We start from the raw sequence: 17848 nt of genomic DNA on the forward strand, positions 1-17848 counted from the left end.
TATATTTAGTATGACAGTCACTTGATTGACACTTTTTCTCCCTCCGATGTCTTATTTATGTTACGATCAAAAGTATGTTTAACAAGTATCCGAGATTTGATAATGTTTAATCCTTGATCTGAGGGATTGCTTGCAGAAAGTGAATATCTCCATGGATATTGGACAAACAATATTCTACCCTTCAAAACAGATTTAGATGCTATGCCACGTCTTGTTTAAAGTAAACTTACTTTTTGTAAAATTCAGGAGAAAAGCAAAATACCATTAGACTGGAAGCATAACAAAATCCTAACACAACATGTACCACAAAGGGAAATCTATGTATTAGTGACGAGTATAGAAAAATAATTCTCCAAGAATATGTCTTCATTAAACCCAGTTGTACAATGTTCCTGTTATGCATGGACAAAAATCATTTTAGCAGCGAAAGATGTCAAACTGATTGACATCAAAAGATGGGTGAAGACAAATTAGATCATGCAACAACGACACTATTAAATTCATAATAAAATAATCCAAAGAGCTTATTAGTCAGAAATATTTGTACAATTTGTTGATTTTAAAATACCATATAAAAATCTGAGAGAAAAAAATGGCATTATGAAATTTATGTTGATTCATACTACAAAAATACTTTTTGCAGATGAAAGACATCTTTTATCGTGGCGAGATCTTTTATTATATATGTAAATATACATTCATAATGATCCAAGACACTACGTATACATAAAAGCGTGAAGAAATCCATTTAACATGCCAGGGTTTCGTCAGACATCAAATTACTATCGCACAACATTAAAAAAGGCATCCAAGATTAGAAAACAGACTGAGAAAAGCAATGGTGCTTGTAATTAAAAGAATGCCGAGTCCTAGCCTAAAAACATGAAAAACATGCATTAGGTTCCACATTGCTGATAAATAAACTCAGAATATGAATAAATCCCCATCGAATTGCATTTACATAAAGTGGAGAAGAGTCAGTAGGTTCATAAAATAAGTCCCAGACCAGATGGTCAAGGCAATTTTCAGATCATATAAATCGCCTTTAGAAAAAGTGCTTTGTATATATATATATAAATTTAAAACTAAAATAATAAGAAATTTTCTTTACTAACTGATAGATTATGGCTACACAAATCAAATATTTAAAAAATCTGATGGATAATTTGCTGACCAGCTTCCTTTATAAACGGGAAGGAAGGAACCAATCCTCGATAGAGGGGCAAATACAGGAAGAAATTGCAGTCTGGTTAAAACCCTATTTCTCCTTGTATGCGTCCTGGTGATTTTCCCATATCACATGTGGAATCGCATTTCAACCTCAGTTCCTTTATAAAGTATTGGGTGTAAAAGTCTCGTATCTAGGAACCAAAGTTGAGAATGTAACCCCAACGGTGGGTGGGTGGGAAATCTCACAACCCAACCCTGTCGCATTGTTCTTCCATCTCCTACTGTATACACATCCACCCATCAAACAGCGAAAAGGAATGACGTCACTTCGGTAGCACGTGATTTCACTTGTGATATTCCCATATCACATGTGGAATCACATTTCAACCTCAGTTCCTTTATAAAGTATTGGGTGTAAAAGTCTCTATCTAGGTATCCAAATCTGAATTCTTATCTCAATATCTAGTGCCTCTTCCCAACACTCACTATCAAATATATAAAGTTAACATTTTAAAACACATTAAATTATCATATAAAACACATCAGACCCTTATATGTTATCAAAACTTTAATCATGAAAATCATAAATCATATTCAGACATGTAAATGTACATAATGTACACTTAGCTCTCTATCTCATCACTCACTCTCTACAAAAGCCGAATCAAGACTATCATACTGCATGCACTCTCGATACTTCTCTTCCATCATTCCCGCATCTTTTACACTTGTTGCCAATCTTCCAGCTACAAAATCTGATTCTACCAAGGCTGGAAGTCTACTATAATACTCGGCACTCCCTTCCCCAAACCAACCAACATGTCTCATTATCTGACCCACCTCACTCACTGAGCCTGACATAGCCAACGCAACAGCACAACCTGCCCGGAAACTGTGTGGAGTCTCACCTTCATCAACACCAAGTTTCCGCAAATACACACGCAACCTATCATAAACAACTGAATAGGAAACAGGCTGATCTAAAACCCGTGCATCCTCTGTAACAACTCGAAAGAGATAGCCACAAGACAGATCAACTCCCAAGTCTTTACATCCTGAAACAAAATCTTGTATTCCTACTACAGGACAAATAACCTTATCATCACACCTCTTTACAACAAACATATTACTCCTCCTTTTACCTCCTCGAAGAGTCTTTCCAAAAGTGTGATTAAACACAAAACCTGAATAATCTCTAAGCCACTTAACTTCTTGAGCCACCAAATTTGCAAGATCTCCTGCCCTATCTCCAGCAAAAAACTGCAATTTGAACCAAGCCTGGTCTCTCAATAGTGTTGAATAATCGGAAAAATTTTAAAATCGATAATCGGTTAAAATCGGAGAAGCATAATCGATCAATGATCGAAATAATCAGTAAATAAATTATTTACAAAATTCAATTTCTGTTTAGCATTTTTTATGCATAGAACAAACTAAGGACAACACATATTAAGTAATTTGAGTTTAATCTCAACATTTCAAGACAACTGTCTGTTGCATTAATAACAAAAAATAACAATAAAGGACTTGGAAAAGAGAAACATTTTTTTCCATAAGAAATAAACTGTCTAAAATGTTTGACTAGATCTGATCTGTTCAAGAATTCATAATGGCATCACACATCTACCAGACTACCAGTACTTCATGTTTTTGTTTAAAAAAATGAATAAGTCCACATTGCTGTGGCTGTTTGCATACTTTTTCTTGCATACTCGGCAAATCACCGTAGTCATGTCCAAATTAGCTTTTATCGGTGGACTATCCGTCTTTTTGAGAAAGCCAAAGAACTTCCACACATCAGATTTTGCCTTCCCCGGGTAGGGAAATATTTCCATCTCGTTGTTATTTATCTCGTCGTCTACCTCGGACGCCATTTTCTCTTGTTTCGTTTTCAATTGTATCATGACTACCATCGTATTATTAATGCGTACGTGTTTGTTTCGTTTTACTCTTACACATGTTTATTGTAGCGACAATCGATCATAAAATTCGTAATCGATAATCGGAATCGGCAGCCCATAAACGATCGACAATCGATCGTCGGCGACAATCGTTTCACCATTATCTCTCAATAAGATATACCTCTCCCTAACTGACACAGAACTCATGCTTAATCGACCCCCTATATAGCCAACAATAGCCTTAACCTTGGTCAAAAAGATGGGTTTAGCCTGTTTTGGTACCAAATGGGCTCTAGCTTGCTCCTCTTGTATAATTTTCAAATAATCTTTCACTTGACTTGATGCAGCCGGATTCCCTAATCCAAGAGCCATGTTCCACGATCTTTCACATCCCATCTCATGAAAAATGTTCACTAATCTATTTATCATTAATGAGACAGTACCAGAAGCCAGACGTACTGGACAATTACAGTCAAATAATCCCTTGTTTCCTAAAAAACGACAGTCTATCTTATGAACTTGACTTTTACCGCACTGATCCTTCCATACCAAAAATCGCCTAATGTCATCAGGTGTACAACTTGTCAATTCTCGACCAGACATCCTCACAAGAAATTCGGTAATTTCCCTTTTTAAACAATCCTGCCTCTTTGAATCCAGTGAAGAAGACCTCCTTGCATCTAACTCCTTTAACCTCTCATCCAAGACTTGAACATCGACACTCTCTACCTGAAAAAGATTAATCAGGTTTATTCTCTGAAAATGTCAACCTGTAAGCAATCAATGCCCATTTCAGCCCCTTATTATCAAGAACATATCCTTTCTTTGTAGGGACCCGAATAACCCCCTTTTCCCCCTGCCAGCCTAACACCATACTAGATATCTTACACTCCTCAACGAGAGGCTGCCATACAGGCACTGGTTGTCTATATGGAAGAATGCATGTACATACTGGAATTTCTTGTTCCTTCAAAAATGATAAAACTGGAAAAACCATACCAAATGGAGGAAATACATAGGGGTTCAACTCCTTTCGAATATTTTGTGCGAACACATCAACCCCTGCAGTGAATGGCATTGGACATGGTGTAAAATGACGCAATACCCCACCCCCCTTGGCCTTCATTGAATTAGAATCACTTGCCATTAAATCAACAGTGTGGGGACCAAATACTTTTTCCACTATACCCCAAGTCTTCCCATCCAACATTGAGTCAGCATAACTAATCCGTCTCGAAGGGGCATCAGCCTCATTTAACTTCGAAGGAACAAACTGTAAATTTAACTCAAAATTCAACTTCAAAGTCAAAGAAAAAATACATTTTGTAATACAGTTCAACGCCCTGTCCTTTCCCCCCTGGTTCTGCCAGACACTAAGTACAGCCATGTTATCTGTGAGTACATGTACTCTAGAATTAGCTAAGTTCTCTCCAAGAGCCAATAACACCTTATAAACAGCATCTGCCTCCTTTAAATGAATAGGTCTTTGATCATTCTTTTCCCAAAAATCACTAATCTCATACCTATTCCTACCCTGCTCTACCACTGCCCCGTACTTATACAAGGATGCATCTGAAGACAACATAACCTGGTGATGACACTCACTTCTCCACTGACAACAACCTTCCCAAGAATCTAGAAAACGCCAATGTTCTAATTCCTCCCTCAGCTCATCAGTCAAACACACATGCTTACTACTTTTTACAGCTCTAGAAATTGCCAAGTTAACCTCCCTACAAAACAGCCTACAACCAGGAACTGCAAGGCCCATTGATATACATTTACCAGCAAATCGCTGAAGAGTTTTCACAGTAAGTTCGTTTGAACCAAGAATACTTTCTCTCAAATCAGCAAATTTCAACTTCTTGCACTCTGGCAAAATATAAGCTTGTTTTTTGGAATCAACCAAAAAACCCAGAAACTTGACACATGTCAATGGAACAAACGAGCATTTCCCCAAGGCCAAAGTGTAACCCAACCTTGTCAACACTTCTACTAATATGTATGCGACCTTACAACCTTCTACATATGGGTCCACAGCACCAGAGACATTCGCGATAGCCAACCTATCATCAATATATTGTACAGTACTTATAGACCGACTCCGAAGGTATGACGTAACAACCATCCCAATGGTCTGGTATATAAAAGGCGATGCCTTGAACCCAAAAGGAATTACCGTATACACCATAACATAACCACCAAAAATAAGCCCAAAGTATCCCTGAGAATCATTGGACAACCTAACATGATCATATCCAGATTTTTCATCTGTCTTTATCAGAAATGCATTACACCCTACAAGCCTATGAACATCTCTCAAAGTCTCCAGCTGAAAGGGAAGATCCTTCACCCAGAGGTTCAAAAATCTGTCATCATGACATAGTCTTGGTTTACTTGGTTCAATTGTCAACGGCATCACAATATGGGGCATCTCACACTCACCAACTTTACCGAGCACTCTTATAGCACCTGACCTTATCTTTTCATACAAAACATCACAAATAAAAGCATGATACTTTTTACATAAAGCAGAGTTAGGGAATACAGCACTTGGGGGCAACTCAGAATCTCAAGACTTTCCACGAAAATTCCCTTTAAAACGAGTAAAAAATTCTGTCACATCCACTCCCTCTGTAAGCCACTTTCTCACCCTCAATATCGTATCTTCATTCACTCCACTCCTCTCCAACACATATTCCCAGGCCGAAACATTTCTACCCAACTGTCCTGCAATAAATGAATCTGGACTATATACCAGCAATTGGTTCATATCAAAATCAGAACCTTCAATTACAGATTCTGCACTAACTCGGTGGGTTGCAAGTGAAGGAGTCCCACCACTGATTGTCACCAATTCTCCCTTCTGACGAGGAACTATTCTCATGGGATTAAATTCTACCATCTTGTCAAACTCAGCAGTAACCTGATTATCATTAATCAACACTGATGCTCCATTATCCTCCTACAAATTAAAATCATAATCCATTTAAAGGTCATATGGTGACAATCATAGTGGAACTCCTTCACTTAACAACCCACGTGGACTTGGTCCACTAAGGCATCAGGGTCCTCGGGTTGCAAGATCAGGAATTCTTATGCATGTATAATATATAACAAACAATCCAGTTCCATCAAAACATTTAATGTGTTACTATAACTCTATTAACCATCTTCATCAAAAATATGTGTATTTTTTACTACAGCCATTTACAATTCTACCAGCTGCATAAATCAATCAAAGCAAAATTAAGTTCATAAATGAACCTTGAATGAACAAAATCCTGTTACAAAATTGTATCCTTACAATTAAATGCACAAATTTCCATACATATGTATTCTCAATTCACTTTCTCCTAGCAGCCTTCATCAACTCACAATCTTTAACTAGATGTTGTGTCGAATCACAAAAATGACAAGCTAACCTACTAGCATTCCTTCTTCCCATACCTCCCATTGGTCTGTAACCCCGCGGCCTTGAATAATTACCAAAGTTTGAAAATGGATGAAATGGATAAGGCTGAAAACCAGGGGCACCAAGAAGAGGCGTTGAATACATAGGGTACAGTCCAGCTAATGGAGAGTTTGAACCTTTAGAACCTTGATCTTGTTCCATCTCACCCCTCATCTTCACACCCTCACATTTAGACCCCAAGTTTTGTCCTTCTTTAATACATTTATTAACTGCTTTTGACACCAGATCAGCTCCCTGCCCCCCTAGAACTGTAAGACATAAATTCGCGATATTCACTTTCCCCTGCAGACGACCACACTGCCTATACAATTCTTCATATACTTCCATATCTTTATCCCCCAACTTTCTACTTAAGCGAGCTAATTCATCAAGAGTTATTAATATCAGAGGTTCACTAGGGTCCTGCTGAGCAGCTAAAGCTTTAACCCTCTCCTTCACCTTCGAAACATCCTCCTTCTCCAACTTCTCAAGCATCAGCAGTCTCCTTTCCATGTCATCAATCGTCTTTCTCCTTTTCACTGGGGTGGCCTCATTCTAAAATAAACAGGATTTGCTCAATTATTATATTATTATTATTTTTTTTTTTTTTTTTTTTTTTTTTCCCCACACACACTCATACAATATATTAGACACAGTACCTCCACAGTATTGTCTTCAGTCTGATTCTGCCTCTCTGCAGGTGCACCAGACGTACTCGGACCCGCTTCATCATCTTGCAACACCTGCCCTTTGGGCTGTCCCCTTTCATTCGCTGCTAGTACACAATAGTGCAACAGTAACTTTGCTGCATCATAATCTCGAATATCTTTCCCTACAAGACAGACTTTGCACGTAACAATATCAACTAGACACATAATAGTGATAATACCACTATTACATCAATATAGCTAAACCAGATTAAGTGCTCAAGACTAAATATCGCCCATGCTAATCTATTCAAGTACACAGTTTACCTGCGAACTCCAACAACTCGTCCATGGGTTCCCCCGTCATCTCCATCACCGCTTTGGCGATATCCTTCAACTGCAGCGCCTCCGTGCGCTTCCCGACGCTTATCCGCGCCAGCTCCTTAACATTTTCTAACCGCCCATCCTTTACTTTCCTGATTACAGGTAACAGAGTCAGCCCCTTCAGACTATGTCTCTTCTTTAAAACTACCGGCTGAACCATCTAAAATATAAACAATCATGACGTAAGCATTCATGCTCGACCCGAACTTTTCCGTCCGGATAAATACGGATAAACGAAGTAGATAATATACAGGCATAAAATAAAATTTCACGCTTCCGACATTGTAGTCAATATCCACATTCTTCTCTAATCATATATAAAATGCATTTGAATGAAAACCCAGCTTAGATATTCCAATTTCACACAAAACACCGCTCCACGGCATGTCTCATATATCATTTAATGGCCCCTGGCCCTGCCATATTCCAAATACAATCCAGTTCAAATCTGCGACATCCAACAGTCACATTCACTCAAATATTCTCTAAAGATATCCAACAATCTTTAGACCATAAATTTCACTCAAGCCTCCAACGGCATATAATGTAAAATATAATATTACCTTCCTCTCGATCTGCTGTCTGCTATCACCATCAAACAGCGAAAAGGAATGACGTCACTTCGGTAGCACGTGATTTCACTTGTGATAGTAAAGAAACCTGGATTGTAACCTTACTGACTAAAGAATGCTAGTAGAAGAGATGGTTATGAAAAGGCAACACAAAAAGGTGTCAGTAAAGGATCCCCGTCCTCCCGTCCTCCCGTCCTCGTAAAGGACCTGAAATATTGAAGCAATCTTTAAAGTCCCTCTTCTTTCATTACTAAAAGGCATCTCACAGTCAAAAAATTCATGGTTATAATAAAGAATATCACCTCTGAATTTTGTTTACCCTTGTATGTGGGGGCTTTGATACCTGCCGTGTTGGGGGCTCTTAGTCATTTTAATAAATCATTTACATTTCTAAAATGTTTTCATTTATTGAGTTTTGATTTCAGTACGACGTTATACAAGAAGGGCTTGGCATAAACACTACTCAAATACCCCTAATGGCTTACTTACTATCTCCCTTCCACTTCCTTTTTTAAAAATTACATATCAAACATCTTAAACTATTCTTCCCACCTCCCACATTAACCAATATTGACCAGACTGCTGACAGTGCGACCGGAGAGGTAGGGGGCACTATTATATCACCCTTTTCCCAAAATTACCAAAATACAAAGTTTTCACATCTGCCAAATTAATCCAACTTATTCACTACTTTTTATCTATGCATCATATTAAATAATGCATAGGACAATGTTCTTATTATCAAATTCCATTCTTGTCAATCCTTAGTAAGACTTCATTATACTCGGATGACCTTTAAAGACTCATCACGTGCATGTGCCTCTTCCACATAGATTCAATTTTTACCAAAATAAAAATTATTTATTGACTTGCCTCTAAAATAGTTTCACAAATTATAGCTCAATTACAAGCTCTATTCTCAATTACAAGCAAATTGTTTCCCCCATCTTTTCATCAAGTCCGATTACGAGTCATCCTTCTATCATAAGAATTCCATACATTGGCTTGCTTCCATGAAATGTTCATTGGTACAAGAACAAATGTGATTTTAAAAGATGAATTGCTGCCAACTTTTTTCTATCAATGACTCTGGTAGTTCTATCCTTTTTACTGGTCAAGTCTTGATGCCTTGTTCATCTTGTTTGGTCTGAAGGTTCACACAGTTCATCTCTTCGTCTGTTCGTTCCTCCTGTTGTTTTCTTCGTGTGCTGGTTCGACTTGATTTTTTCCCCGTCTGTTTGTTCGCCGTTTTTTAATATCTAACTATTATGGTCAATATGGTTGTTTCTAGTCTGTTGATGGTTTTTTTTCTCTGGCTAAAGAGGCATCTATTTTTTTCTTTCCGTCATTTGGTTCATCCGATTGTTCTCGATGTCTACTAGTTGTTTTCTTGATCTAACAAGCAATCCGCGTGTTCTTTCAATATCTGCAGGCTATATGTTCTCATCATGTGCTGGGTCATTTTCTTTTTTTTTTTTCTTTGTCCATTGCTTTTATCTGTTGTTACCTCTATCGGCTGCGGTAACTGGTTCTTCTCTTCATTTGTTTCAGTGTTTGGTCTTGTTTGATTTTTCACTTCCTCTGTTTGCTCTCTCTGTATGTAGTGGCGTTACTTTGTTTTCATTTTCAAATACTTGGTTTTTGTTTGTTTGTTTCGTAAGCTAAATAGTCGATACAACGACTTTGTCAGCATATACAATATTCCACTGGGTCACATGCTGACCGACGTTTTTTATACTTATTGTGAGGTCATGATTAATCACATAATTGTCTACGGATTTTTCCGGTTTTCCCGATTACGACAAAGAGCACCTGCGGGTGTGACCAGTCACCAGAGAATGCCCACTTCTTCATGGTTCTAATCTATATTTGCTCTGCTCCTGTTTTGTATTTTTCCTTTGGATTTGATTTTGAACATTGTTTAATTTGTTATCACCATGTCATGTTTTCCTGTTTGTTGGTTGACTTGGTTGCTTGCTATTTCTGCTGCGTAACTTTGTTCTCCTCTTAATTTGCCTGGTCCTCTTGGTTGACATTCTCTCTGTCATTGAGGTCATCTGGTTGATTACAAAGTGTCCCCTGGTTGGCTTCTCAATTGATATGCAATCCACTATCGGCTGTGTTTTCTGATTTTCCTTTTCATACGCATTTTAATTTATTGATTTTTTTGTTAGGTAGTTTTCTTCTTCTTGTTCCCTCTGTATGCAGTGTTACCTTGTTTTTATTGTCATAATTATACTAGTACTTGGTTGTAATACTTTGATTGTTCCTTCTGTTGGTTCACCTGGCTGTTCTTTTTATCTGCTGCTGTATAGTTTTGTTCTTTACTTTATTTCTTCATTTGCTCCGTCTTTTTGGTTAACGTTCTTTTTGAATTTGAGGTCATCCGGTTCTTTCCAATGTCTGTTGGTTCCGTTTTCGATCTGGTATGCAATTTGTGTGTTCTCTCAATGTACGGAGGTTGTTCTCATCGTGTGCTCGACAACTTTCTTTTTCTCTTCGTTTACTAATTTATCTGCCTGTTGTTTCTGTTGACTGCGTTATTTTGTTCCTCAATTGCGTGGTTCTTATGGTTGACGATCTTTCTGTCTTGTGCATGGTTCATCTAGTTGTTCTCTATTCTGAGGCTGTCATCTGCTCTTGCAAGGTCGTCTTGTTCATTTGTTGGCCTTGATGATTTCATCTTTCTGGTCATATCGTCACTGTTTACTCCAACTAGAATACCTTGCTGCTCAATGTATAAACATTTTTACTCAGATGAGAATAGACTGATTTACGAATTGACGATTTTGATCTCTCAATACATATATGTGTATTTTGGCACAAAGCATCCTTCAGTGTAAGCTTTTTATTAAGTTTGCAGATTTGCAGAACTCGGTTTCCACGGTGATAATTGTTAAAGTTAAAGGGACTTGGACACTATTTTTGCAAATTTTGAAAAATAGAAATTACGCTCAAAATATATAGATTATATCGAATAATCAACATTGTGTTCTGTTTTTAAATCGATAATCCCCTCTAAATCAATAAAATCTTAGCTTTTATACGGCGATTGTAAACAAACTTTGTTTTCGTCGTGACGTCTCCGTATGCTGCGCGCGCATCCATTTTGGCGCTAAGTGTCAACATATGCAACATGTGGACGAGAAGGAAAGAGGTAAGATTCGATAAATGTTTAGTTTACGCGGTAGAAACATGTACACTTTCAGCTCTTATGTATTATTATCAGTTTTCAAATATTCAGCTTGGTACTTAACTCAAATTATACCAAATATATCGCCACAAACGACGTATTCAGTCAATGTTTACTTCTGTAAGGGGTCATATCAAAATTCAAAAAATATCGCATTTTCACAATTATGAAAGTAAGATAGGCTAAGTAATGAGTTTAACGTGTAAATTGAAAGAATTTTGACATTTTCATTTAATACAAATGTTCAGACGCAGCAGAAAAGACAAAGAACGCTAGTTGAGAAATCGAGCAGCTCGGAATCGGAGGACGAGAGCCATGCAGGAACAGGCAAGGTTTTTTTTTTTCATTACATTAAAACCAATGTGTTCTCTTTTTTGCCTTAAAAATAAAATTATATTCTAAAAATGGTTTATTTTTATTTCTCTCTAGTCTGTTAAACTAGAATGAAACATACATAAGTGCAGAAAAAGAATGCAATAGGCCTAATTTAGCACTTTGAGTCTCCATTGATCTGCCAATATTTTTATTTTTTTAACACCATAGGAGTTTATTGCCATTAAAATAGAGTATATGTAAGACTTATTTCCATGAATTAACCAAATTATACATGTTTATACTTCAGGTGACAACAGAATCAGATTCGCCCCCCTCAACATCAGTAGGAAGAGGAAGGGGAAGAGGAAGAGGTCGAGGTCAAGGAAGAGGTCGAGGCACCAGAAGAGGCAGGCGTGTGTTCCATGCAAGGCAACTGGAGGAAAGAGAAGAGGAAAATCTCCAACAGCTTCACTTGGAGTGTAGCCAAAAGGCCACTGTAAGTAAATTTACATGAAACAAAATATGTTTTTCTCTGTTGTCATTTTTAAACTCTTCTATATTTGTTCTAATTTTAAATTTATCTGTTATTATTTCTCTCTGGTAGGAACTTATTGATCAACTTTCTGCGGAGGAAGCAAAAGAACTGTTGAATGAAATGAGTTCCATCACCCCATCAGTTGTCCTTGAGGTCAGTGATATACTGACAAGGAGGAGAAATCAAGAAATGGGTCCACCACCACAACCTTCACCTGACAGAGAAGTCCCAGGCTGGTGTGTTTGCAACAACTGCATGCAGATGAATACAGCAATAGAAAGGGTGTGCTGCGAAATGAGACCAGAGCTGTGCATCAGCCTGAGGCCTGTAAGAACTATACATGATAAATTTTGATTTAGTATTTGGACAGGCTCAAGTGATTTGTTTAAGATGTTGGTGTAAACATTAGCCCTGAATATACAATTGAATGATACAATTAATTTTGATGCATAAAAACACCAACTCAAAAGAGAAAGTTAAGTATTACATTTATTTTTTGAGAATTTATATAAACATTTTTTTTCTCCTTCAGGAAATGAATCTGTTGATACTTGATCCGTTCACGCTTCATCTTCAACAAAGATTTAGAAATGACATTTTTGCTCGAGAGGCTCACACCCCCCAAGATATCAACAAATCATTGAGACACAGTGCATATAGGCAGTACATTCTGTGGGTTCATGGACGTCTCCATCGAGAGGACAGGAGAGTTGTACCTTCCTGTTGTGTGAAGGCCATACGAAGGCGGTTCCCTGATCCCAATGGCCAGTACAAGGGATTTGTGCCTGCTTTTGGTGTAGGATGGTGAACCATGTCCAAGTGGAAAAAACTACTGTTACATTTTTCTTTCACATGTACATTTTACGAAATGTTACTGTTCACTTCGTTGTTTATTTATGATGTATGTCTATGCATAAAAGGCCTCTCAACTTAATTTGTGTCTTTCTTCTTTATCCGATGTTTCAAACTTTGCACAAGCACTGAAGTTGGTGGTGGCTCTTTGGGAGCAATAGTTGACGCAATATTTCTAGGGTCTTTTTCTGACAATACTGTTGGTGCCCTTAGAGGGTTAAGTTGGTATCCACCACAATATTCATTCACTATGGCCATCATCAACTTTGGTATGTAAGAGTATGTCTTTGGTACCTTGACTTCAGCTGATGTCCAGTTGTTGGAACCTTTGGAAAATTTTCTCTTGTGTCTAAACATAAAACGGAAGTTTTAATCATCTTGGAACCTATCACTTTCATAGTTAAATTAGTAGATAACAAATGCATTGTGATGCGTATCCATGAATTAAAATAACTGTATAACCGTTTATCTATGATCTCATTTACATAACATACACTTTGTTTCCATTTTTGTCCCTGACAGGATCTCGTTCCAAATGCATGGTGTAGTCAATTGCTGCCAAATAGCATCTACATTTGTAAGATTCATAACTGAAACAAAAGTATCACATGTAAATGAATTTTGTTATACAGAGAAGATGTCTGTGAGCTGTGAGCTGTGAGCCAATGCTCGCTAGTGATACCCCGCTCTGCTGTGAATATTATATGGTGCAGACACACAAGGGTAAAACACCCCCCCCCCCCCCCTTTTTTTAGAGTGGGGGTTAAATTCCTTATTAACTTGATTCAATTCGTAAAATGTCTTCAATATACACCCCTTAAATTGTTTTAAAGGAAAACAGTACCTGTCTTTTGAGTAATACCGTACATGTACTTACCTAAATGCTGACCTCTTTGGCGCATACATCAGTATGTGATTATTGAAAGATTCAAGCTCTGAAGTTGTTCTGCAAAAGTGAAATGTCCTATTTTATCAAAATGTACAGTACAATTACTATGGGCATGTATAAATTTTGGTATTAGTCAGACATGGATTTGTTTTTAAATACATACTGGCAGGTAGTGTAGTAATGAAAGGATTTCAACAATCTTGGTTCCAATACTGATCTCTGAAGATCGTCATAGGTACGACTTTTTGGAGAAAGCCAGTCTTTGTCTCTCTCCTCCTCTTGGATCGGGTCATGGTCACATTGCCCCAAAGCCCAAGAATGTTTGTTGACAATGTGATTCAACACAGACACCCATTTAGCCTACAGAGATAAAACATAACTTTATCTTCTTCACATACCCAATTTCTTTTTACATATTACATGTCAGAAGATCATTCTTATAAGCTTCATTAAATATACATGTATAATAATGGTTACCTGCATAATTTCAACATTTCCATCACAAGTGTCTGCACAGTAGAAGAAGTGATTTGTTATATCACTCAACCATGGCTTCAGAATTTCATTTCCTTTACTGCAAGCTACCTATAAAAGAAATTCAAGATATGTCATCACTTATTCGACAATATATTATAAAAATTTCATGTAAATTACACAATTTTTAAGAATTACTTACAGCAGCCAGTTTCTTTCCAAGGTTTTTTGCACCATGCCACATATCATAACTATGCCGGATGTTAGGAAAATTCTTCTCTGAAACAGATAAATATTGATAAGCCTTTAAATACACTTTTGTCTTATATTATATTTTATTTATAAATATATGTATAGTAAAATCAAATTATGTCTTACTCATGATGGATGATATTTGTGGGTGTGCATCTGTAACAATTTCTTGTACATCAACACCATGAGCTTGAAGAGATGCAATTGATCTTTTGAATCCTTCGGCTTCCATGATACCCGACTTCAACTGGCACTCTCTTTTGTCAATTATCTCCATGGCAAGTATTTTCTTGTCTGCCTGGTTCATAACTGTGTATGTGCAGTATTTCGCTGAATGGCCTGGAGAGTCCATGCGACCATCTCCTGTGAAATTCACAAAGGATTTTAACAAATGTAAATTATGATCATTAAAATTATTTCATTAATTTATTTAATGACTAACATTTAACTCACCTGACACTACCACCTTTGCTGACCTGTGCTCCTCCACAACAGAAGATTTGAGATTATCCCAATACTTCTCAACAACAGGTGCCACATATTTGGTCTGTATTCGAGAGTGAGTTCTTGTTGTTGGGAAACCTAACGACAGGAACTTTGCAAATAGAGCAATCTTTGTGAAATTATTTCCTGACACTGTTACTGCTGACAATGCTTGGAAGTTTCCCAGGAATATTCCATTGGGTAGTTGGGGCTGAGAGGTCCAATAGTATACATTGTGACCTGCAGCACATCTCTGAAAAAAATAGGAGAGAATATAATTTATCAGGAATAGTCCTCTATAACAACAAAAAATTGCATGACATATTTACATTCATTTCATGATATAAAAAATCATTTGCAATACAGTATATCCTAGTTAACATATTTACCCAAGTAACAGCTACTGCAGAGCCATTTTCAGTCATACTGTAGGTGACATCTTCCTTGCAGCTCTTGACATGGCATTTGAAATGTAATTTTTGAAGGAGTAACGCCAAACAAGATTGAAATATCAGGTACTTTATCTCGTTAACATCTTCCAATGTGACCTCTTCTTTCTGGGGAATGGCTCTTCCTCCCTTTGAATCTGAGGGTAAACATTCCTCGAAGTCGTTCCCACTGTCCTCCAGGTCATGCACTTCCTCAGCCAAGTCTATAATCTCTTCTTCAGCGGCTATTGTTCCTTCATCGTCTCTGAATAGGGGTATATGTGAAAATATGATAATACATGTACTAAACTGGTGGGGGTCAATTTCATTTCATCACCAGTTTTATGCAGATGGATGCAAAATCAATTACTCTATTAATAATCTAAAAAATCAAGTTTCATTAAACTTTACAATAAAATGTTTTCTTTGGTCATCATGTAGAATAGGAAAGTAACAAAATTTGCAGAAAAAATACTTACACAAATGAAAACTCCAATTGGGATGGCTCAAAGGTGGGATCATCCTCATCTCGTACACCCAGCTCTGATAAATCATAGGCAATTTGTATGCTAAAAACGAATTATAACTGGTAATTAGAATCCATTGATAACACTCTATATTTAGTGTGTTTTACTGTTCAGTATTAGGAACACAGAAAGTAGAAACAAATGCATATTTAATTGATAGAACTACATTGAGCCATTATTTGCACTATTGAAACTCACAAGGGTAGACTGCGTCTTGGACGTTCATGTTTCTCTGACAAGCCCTCATTTAGGAGTTTTCTAAAAATAATAAATATACAAACAGTTCGTTATCATGAATCAATATTTACATGTTCCAGTGTCTTTGCCTGTGATAACACTACGTATCGATTTTGTACTATATAACCCATAACTTCAAATGACGCCAAAATGAGGCTTCAGCAGGGTTTGCACATTTATATCTAAAAATGTAATTGTACGATGGCTTAAAATTATATAATAAGGAATCATTCTTTGAATATTATGAAGTGATAATTTCAGTCGGGGGGTGATCAAATCTATCATAAAGCCCTTTGGGCTTTATTGGATTTGATCACGTCCCGATCAAAATTATCATCCCATAATACTCAAAGAATAATTCCTTATTCCTAAATATATATATATATATATATCGTGATACATACATGTATTATGTATCATATGAACTAAAATTTTTAAGAAAATATAATTATGAGAAATATTTATTAAGAAAATATAAGATTTGAAATATTATATTTATTATTAAAAACATGTCCATGCATGCATGGTTACCAAAAAAATGAAGGCTTTATCAAAGCCAGTAATTGGGATTTTTTGTAATCCTACCTTTTCTTTGGACTTGGGCTCTCTCTGTCAACCTCACTTGATGATACATGACTTGTTCCTCCCCTGAGCACGGAAACGCCCATCAGCCTACGTAATTAGATTTTTGTACATTATAAATTCTGAAAGTTTGAGATTATGTGCATTTATCTTGAACATTTGGAACATAACTGTAAGAAATATAATTAGCATACTCTTCTCTCTCTCCCTCCGTGGCAGTCTCCGTGCTTTCCTCTGTGGCCGTACTTGTTGTAACCGTGGAAAGAGAAATGTTCAAGGCTGATCGACCCTTTGAAGTAAGGCGTATGGGGGTCGATGTGCTTGGGCCAGTATGAGTAGGGGATGCAAACACAACTTCTCCAGAGGTTGTGGGTGGAATGGTTCGTTTGTATCTAATTAAACACATATGACATAATGAACATATCATATCTTTGCGTAAACCTGAATAAAAATAAGGCTGCATGGATTTATGACGGTACGACTAAAAACGTGTAACAATTAATAACGTTTTGAGACGATCCCTGATACAGCGCATGCGATACTTACGCTTGTATAAGGAAATCTGCAAAAGTCCTATCGCTGACGATCTTCAATTCCCTCTTAATATCATTCCACTGTTGAACTACATCTCCGATGTTAACATTTTGGCTATGATACCGTCGCATTCTTTCGAGTTTTCTTTTTTTCTTCGTCGAAGGTGTTAGCTTCGGCGCCATGATTGTTTAGTCACGTGATGTATTCGTCATCGAAATGTAAACAAGCTATAAGACTCGAGTCTTATTTACATTACGAACTTTTCAGGCACGGTGTACATCCTTACGGCATTGAATTTGACTTAAATTTTTTGTTTTACTATTTCATTTAGATTAGTTTAAACTATTTTAGGCATCAGAAAGAAAACTTGAAAATTTGCAAAAATCGTGTCCAAGTCCCTTTAAATGAGAGTGCAACTC

General features: G+C 37.0%; 3 protein-coding genes and 1 pseudogene across 4 annotated transcripts; 1 reads left to right on the plus strand and 3 right to left on the minus strand.

Moving 5' to 3' along the window:
• Positions 1–1663: 1663 nt before the first annotated feature.
• LOC128182570 (uncharacterized) lies at positions 1664–8203 on the minus strand. Of its 2 annotated transcripts, XM_052851286.1 has the most exons (5): positions 7500–8197; positions 7185–7357; positions 6985–7080; positions 3230–3800; positions 1664–2453 (listed from the first exon to the last, which is right to left on the minus strand). In XM_052851286.1, exons 1-5 carry the CDS (start codon positions 7714–7716, stop codon positions 1810–1812), a joined length of 1701 nt encoding a protein of 566 aa, XP_052707246.1. In that variant the 5' UTR covers positions 7717–8197; the 3' UTR covers positions 1664–1809. The 2 variants fall into 2 exon arrangements, with proteins under 2 accessions (XP_052707246.1, XP_052707244.1); XM_052851284.1 differs by lacking the exons at positions 1664–2453; positions 3230–3800 and having other exon boundaries at positions 6201–7080; positions 7500–7716; positions 8120–8203.
• Positions 3800–6109, minus strand: LOC128182569 (uncharacterized; annotated as a pseudogene).
• A 3600-nt stretch (positions 8204–11803) lies between the features above and the next one.
• LOC128181080 (uncharacterized) lies at positions 11804–13129 on the plus strand. Its single transcript, XM_052849336.1, has 3 exons — positions 11804–12132; positions 12241–12498; positions 12704–13129. Exons 1-3 carry the CDS (start codon positions 11929–11931, stop codon positions 12977–12979), a joined length of 738 nt encoding a protein of 245 aa, XP_052705296.1. The 5' UTR covers positions 11804–11928; the 3' UTR covers positions 12980–13129.
• Positions 13102–17818, minus strand: LOC128181079 (uncharacterized). The gene is made up of 14 exons (XM_052849335.1): positions 17442–17818; positions 17090–17287; positions 16899–16985; positions 16275–16334; positions 16029–16118; positions 15511–15814; positions 15092–15374; positions 14765–15001; positions 14589–14665; positions 14390–14497; positions 14076–14272; positions 13901–13969; positions 13518–13613; positions 13102–13372 (listed from the first exon to the last, which is right to left on the minus strand). Exons 1-14 carry the CDS (start codon positions 17609–17611, stop codon positions 13102–13104), a joined length of 2247 nt encoding a protein of 748 aa, XP_052705295.1. The 5' UTR covers positions 17612–17818.
• Positions 17819–17848: the final 30 nt, after the last annotated feature.

The sequence above is a fragment of the Crassostrea angulata genome, chromosome 4, assembly GCF_025612915.1.
Source record: "Crassostrea angulata isolate pt1a10 chromosome 4, ASM2561291v2, whole genome shotgun sequence".
NCBI lineage: Eukaryota > Metazoa > Mollusca > Bivalvia > Ostreida > Ostreidae > Magallana > Magallana angulata.

What these genes read in the sequence shown, in the direction of transcription:
- LOC128182570 (XM_052851286.1), bottom strand. Translation starts at nt 7,716, where the DNA reads ATGGTTCAGCCGGTAGTTTTAAAGAAGAGACATAGTCTGAAGGGGCTG. An exon ending in AGAAGGAGGATGTTTCGAAG is followed by an intron (nt 3,801 to 6,984) that starts GTGAAGGAGAGG and finishes AATCTTTTTCAG; the next exon opens with GTAGAGAGTGTCGATGTTCA. An exon ending in TATCTTATTGAGAGATAATG is followed by an intron (nt 2,454 to 3,229) that starts GTGAAACGATTG and finishes CACTATTGAGAG; the next exon opens with ACCAGGCTTGGTTCAAATTG.
- LOC128181080 (XM_052849336.1), top strand. Translation starts at nt 11,929, where the DNA reads ATGTTTATACTTCAGGTGACAACAGAATCAGATTCGCCCCCCTCAACA. An exon ending in AGTGTAGCCAAAAGGCCACT is followed by an intron (nt 12,133 to 12,240) that starts GTAAGTAAATTT and finishes TCTCTCTGGTAG; the next exon opens with GAACTTATTGATCAACTTTC. An exon ending in TGTGCATCAGCCTGAGGCCT is followed by an intron (nt 12,499 to 12,703) that starts GTAAGAACTATA and finishes TTTCTCCTTCAG; the next exon opens with GAAATGAATCTGTTGATACT.
- LOC128181079 (XM_052849335.1), bottom strand. Translation starts at nt 17,611, where the DNA reads ATGGCGCCGAAGCTAACACCTTCGACGAAGAAAAAAAGAAAACTCGAA. An exon ending in TTGGAAAGAAACTGGCTGCT is followed by an intron (nt 14,498 to 14,588) that starts GTAAGTAATTCT and finishes TTTCTTTTATAG; the next exon opens with GTAGCTTGCAGTAAAGGAAA. An exon ending in CATTACTACACTACCTGCCA is followed by an intron (nt 13,970 to 14,075) that starts GTATGTATTTAA and finishes TCACTTTTGCAG; the next exon opens with AACAACTTCAGAGCTTGAAT.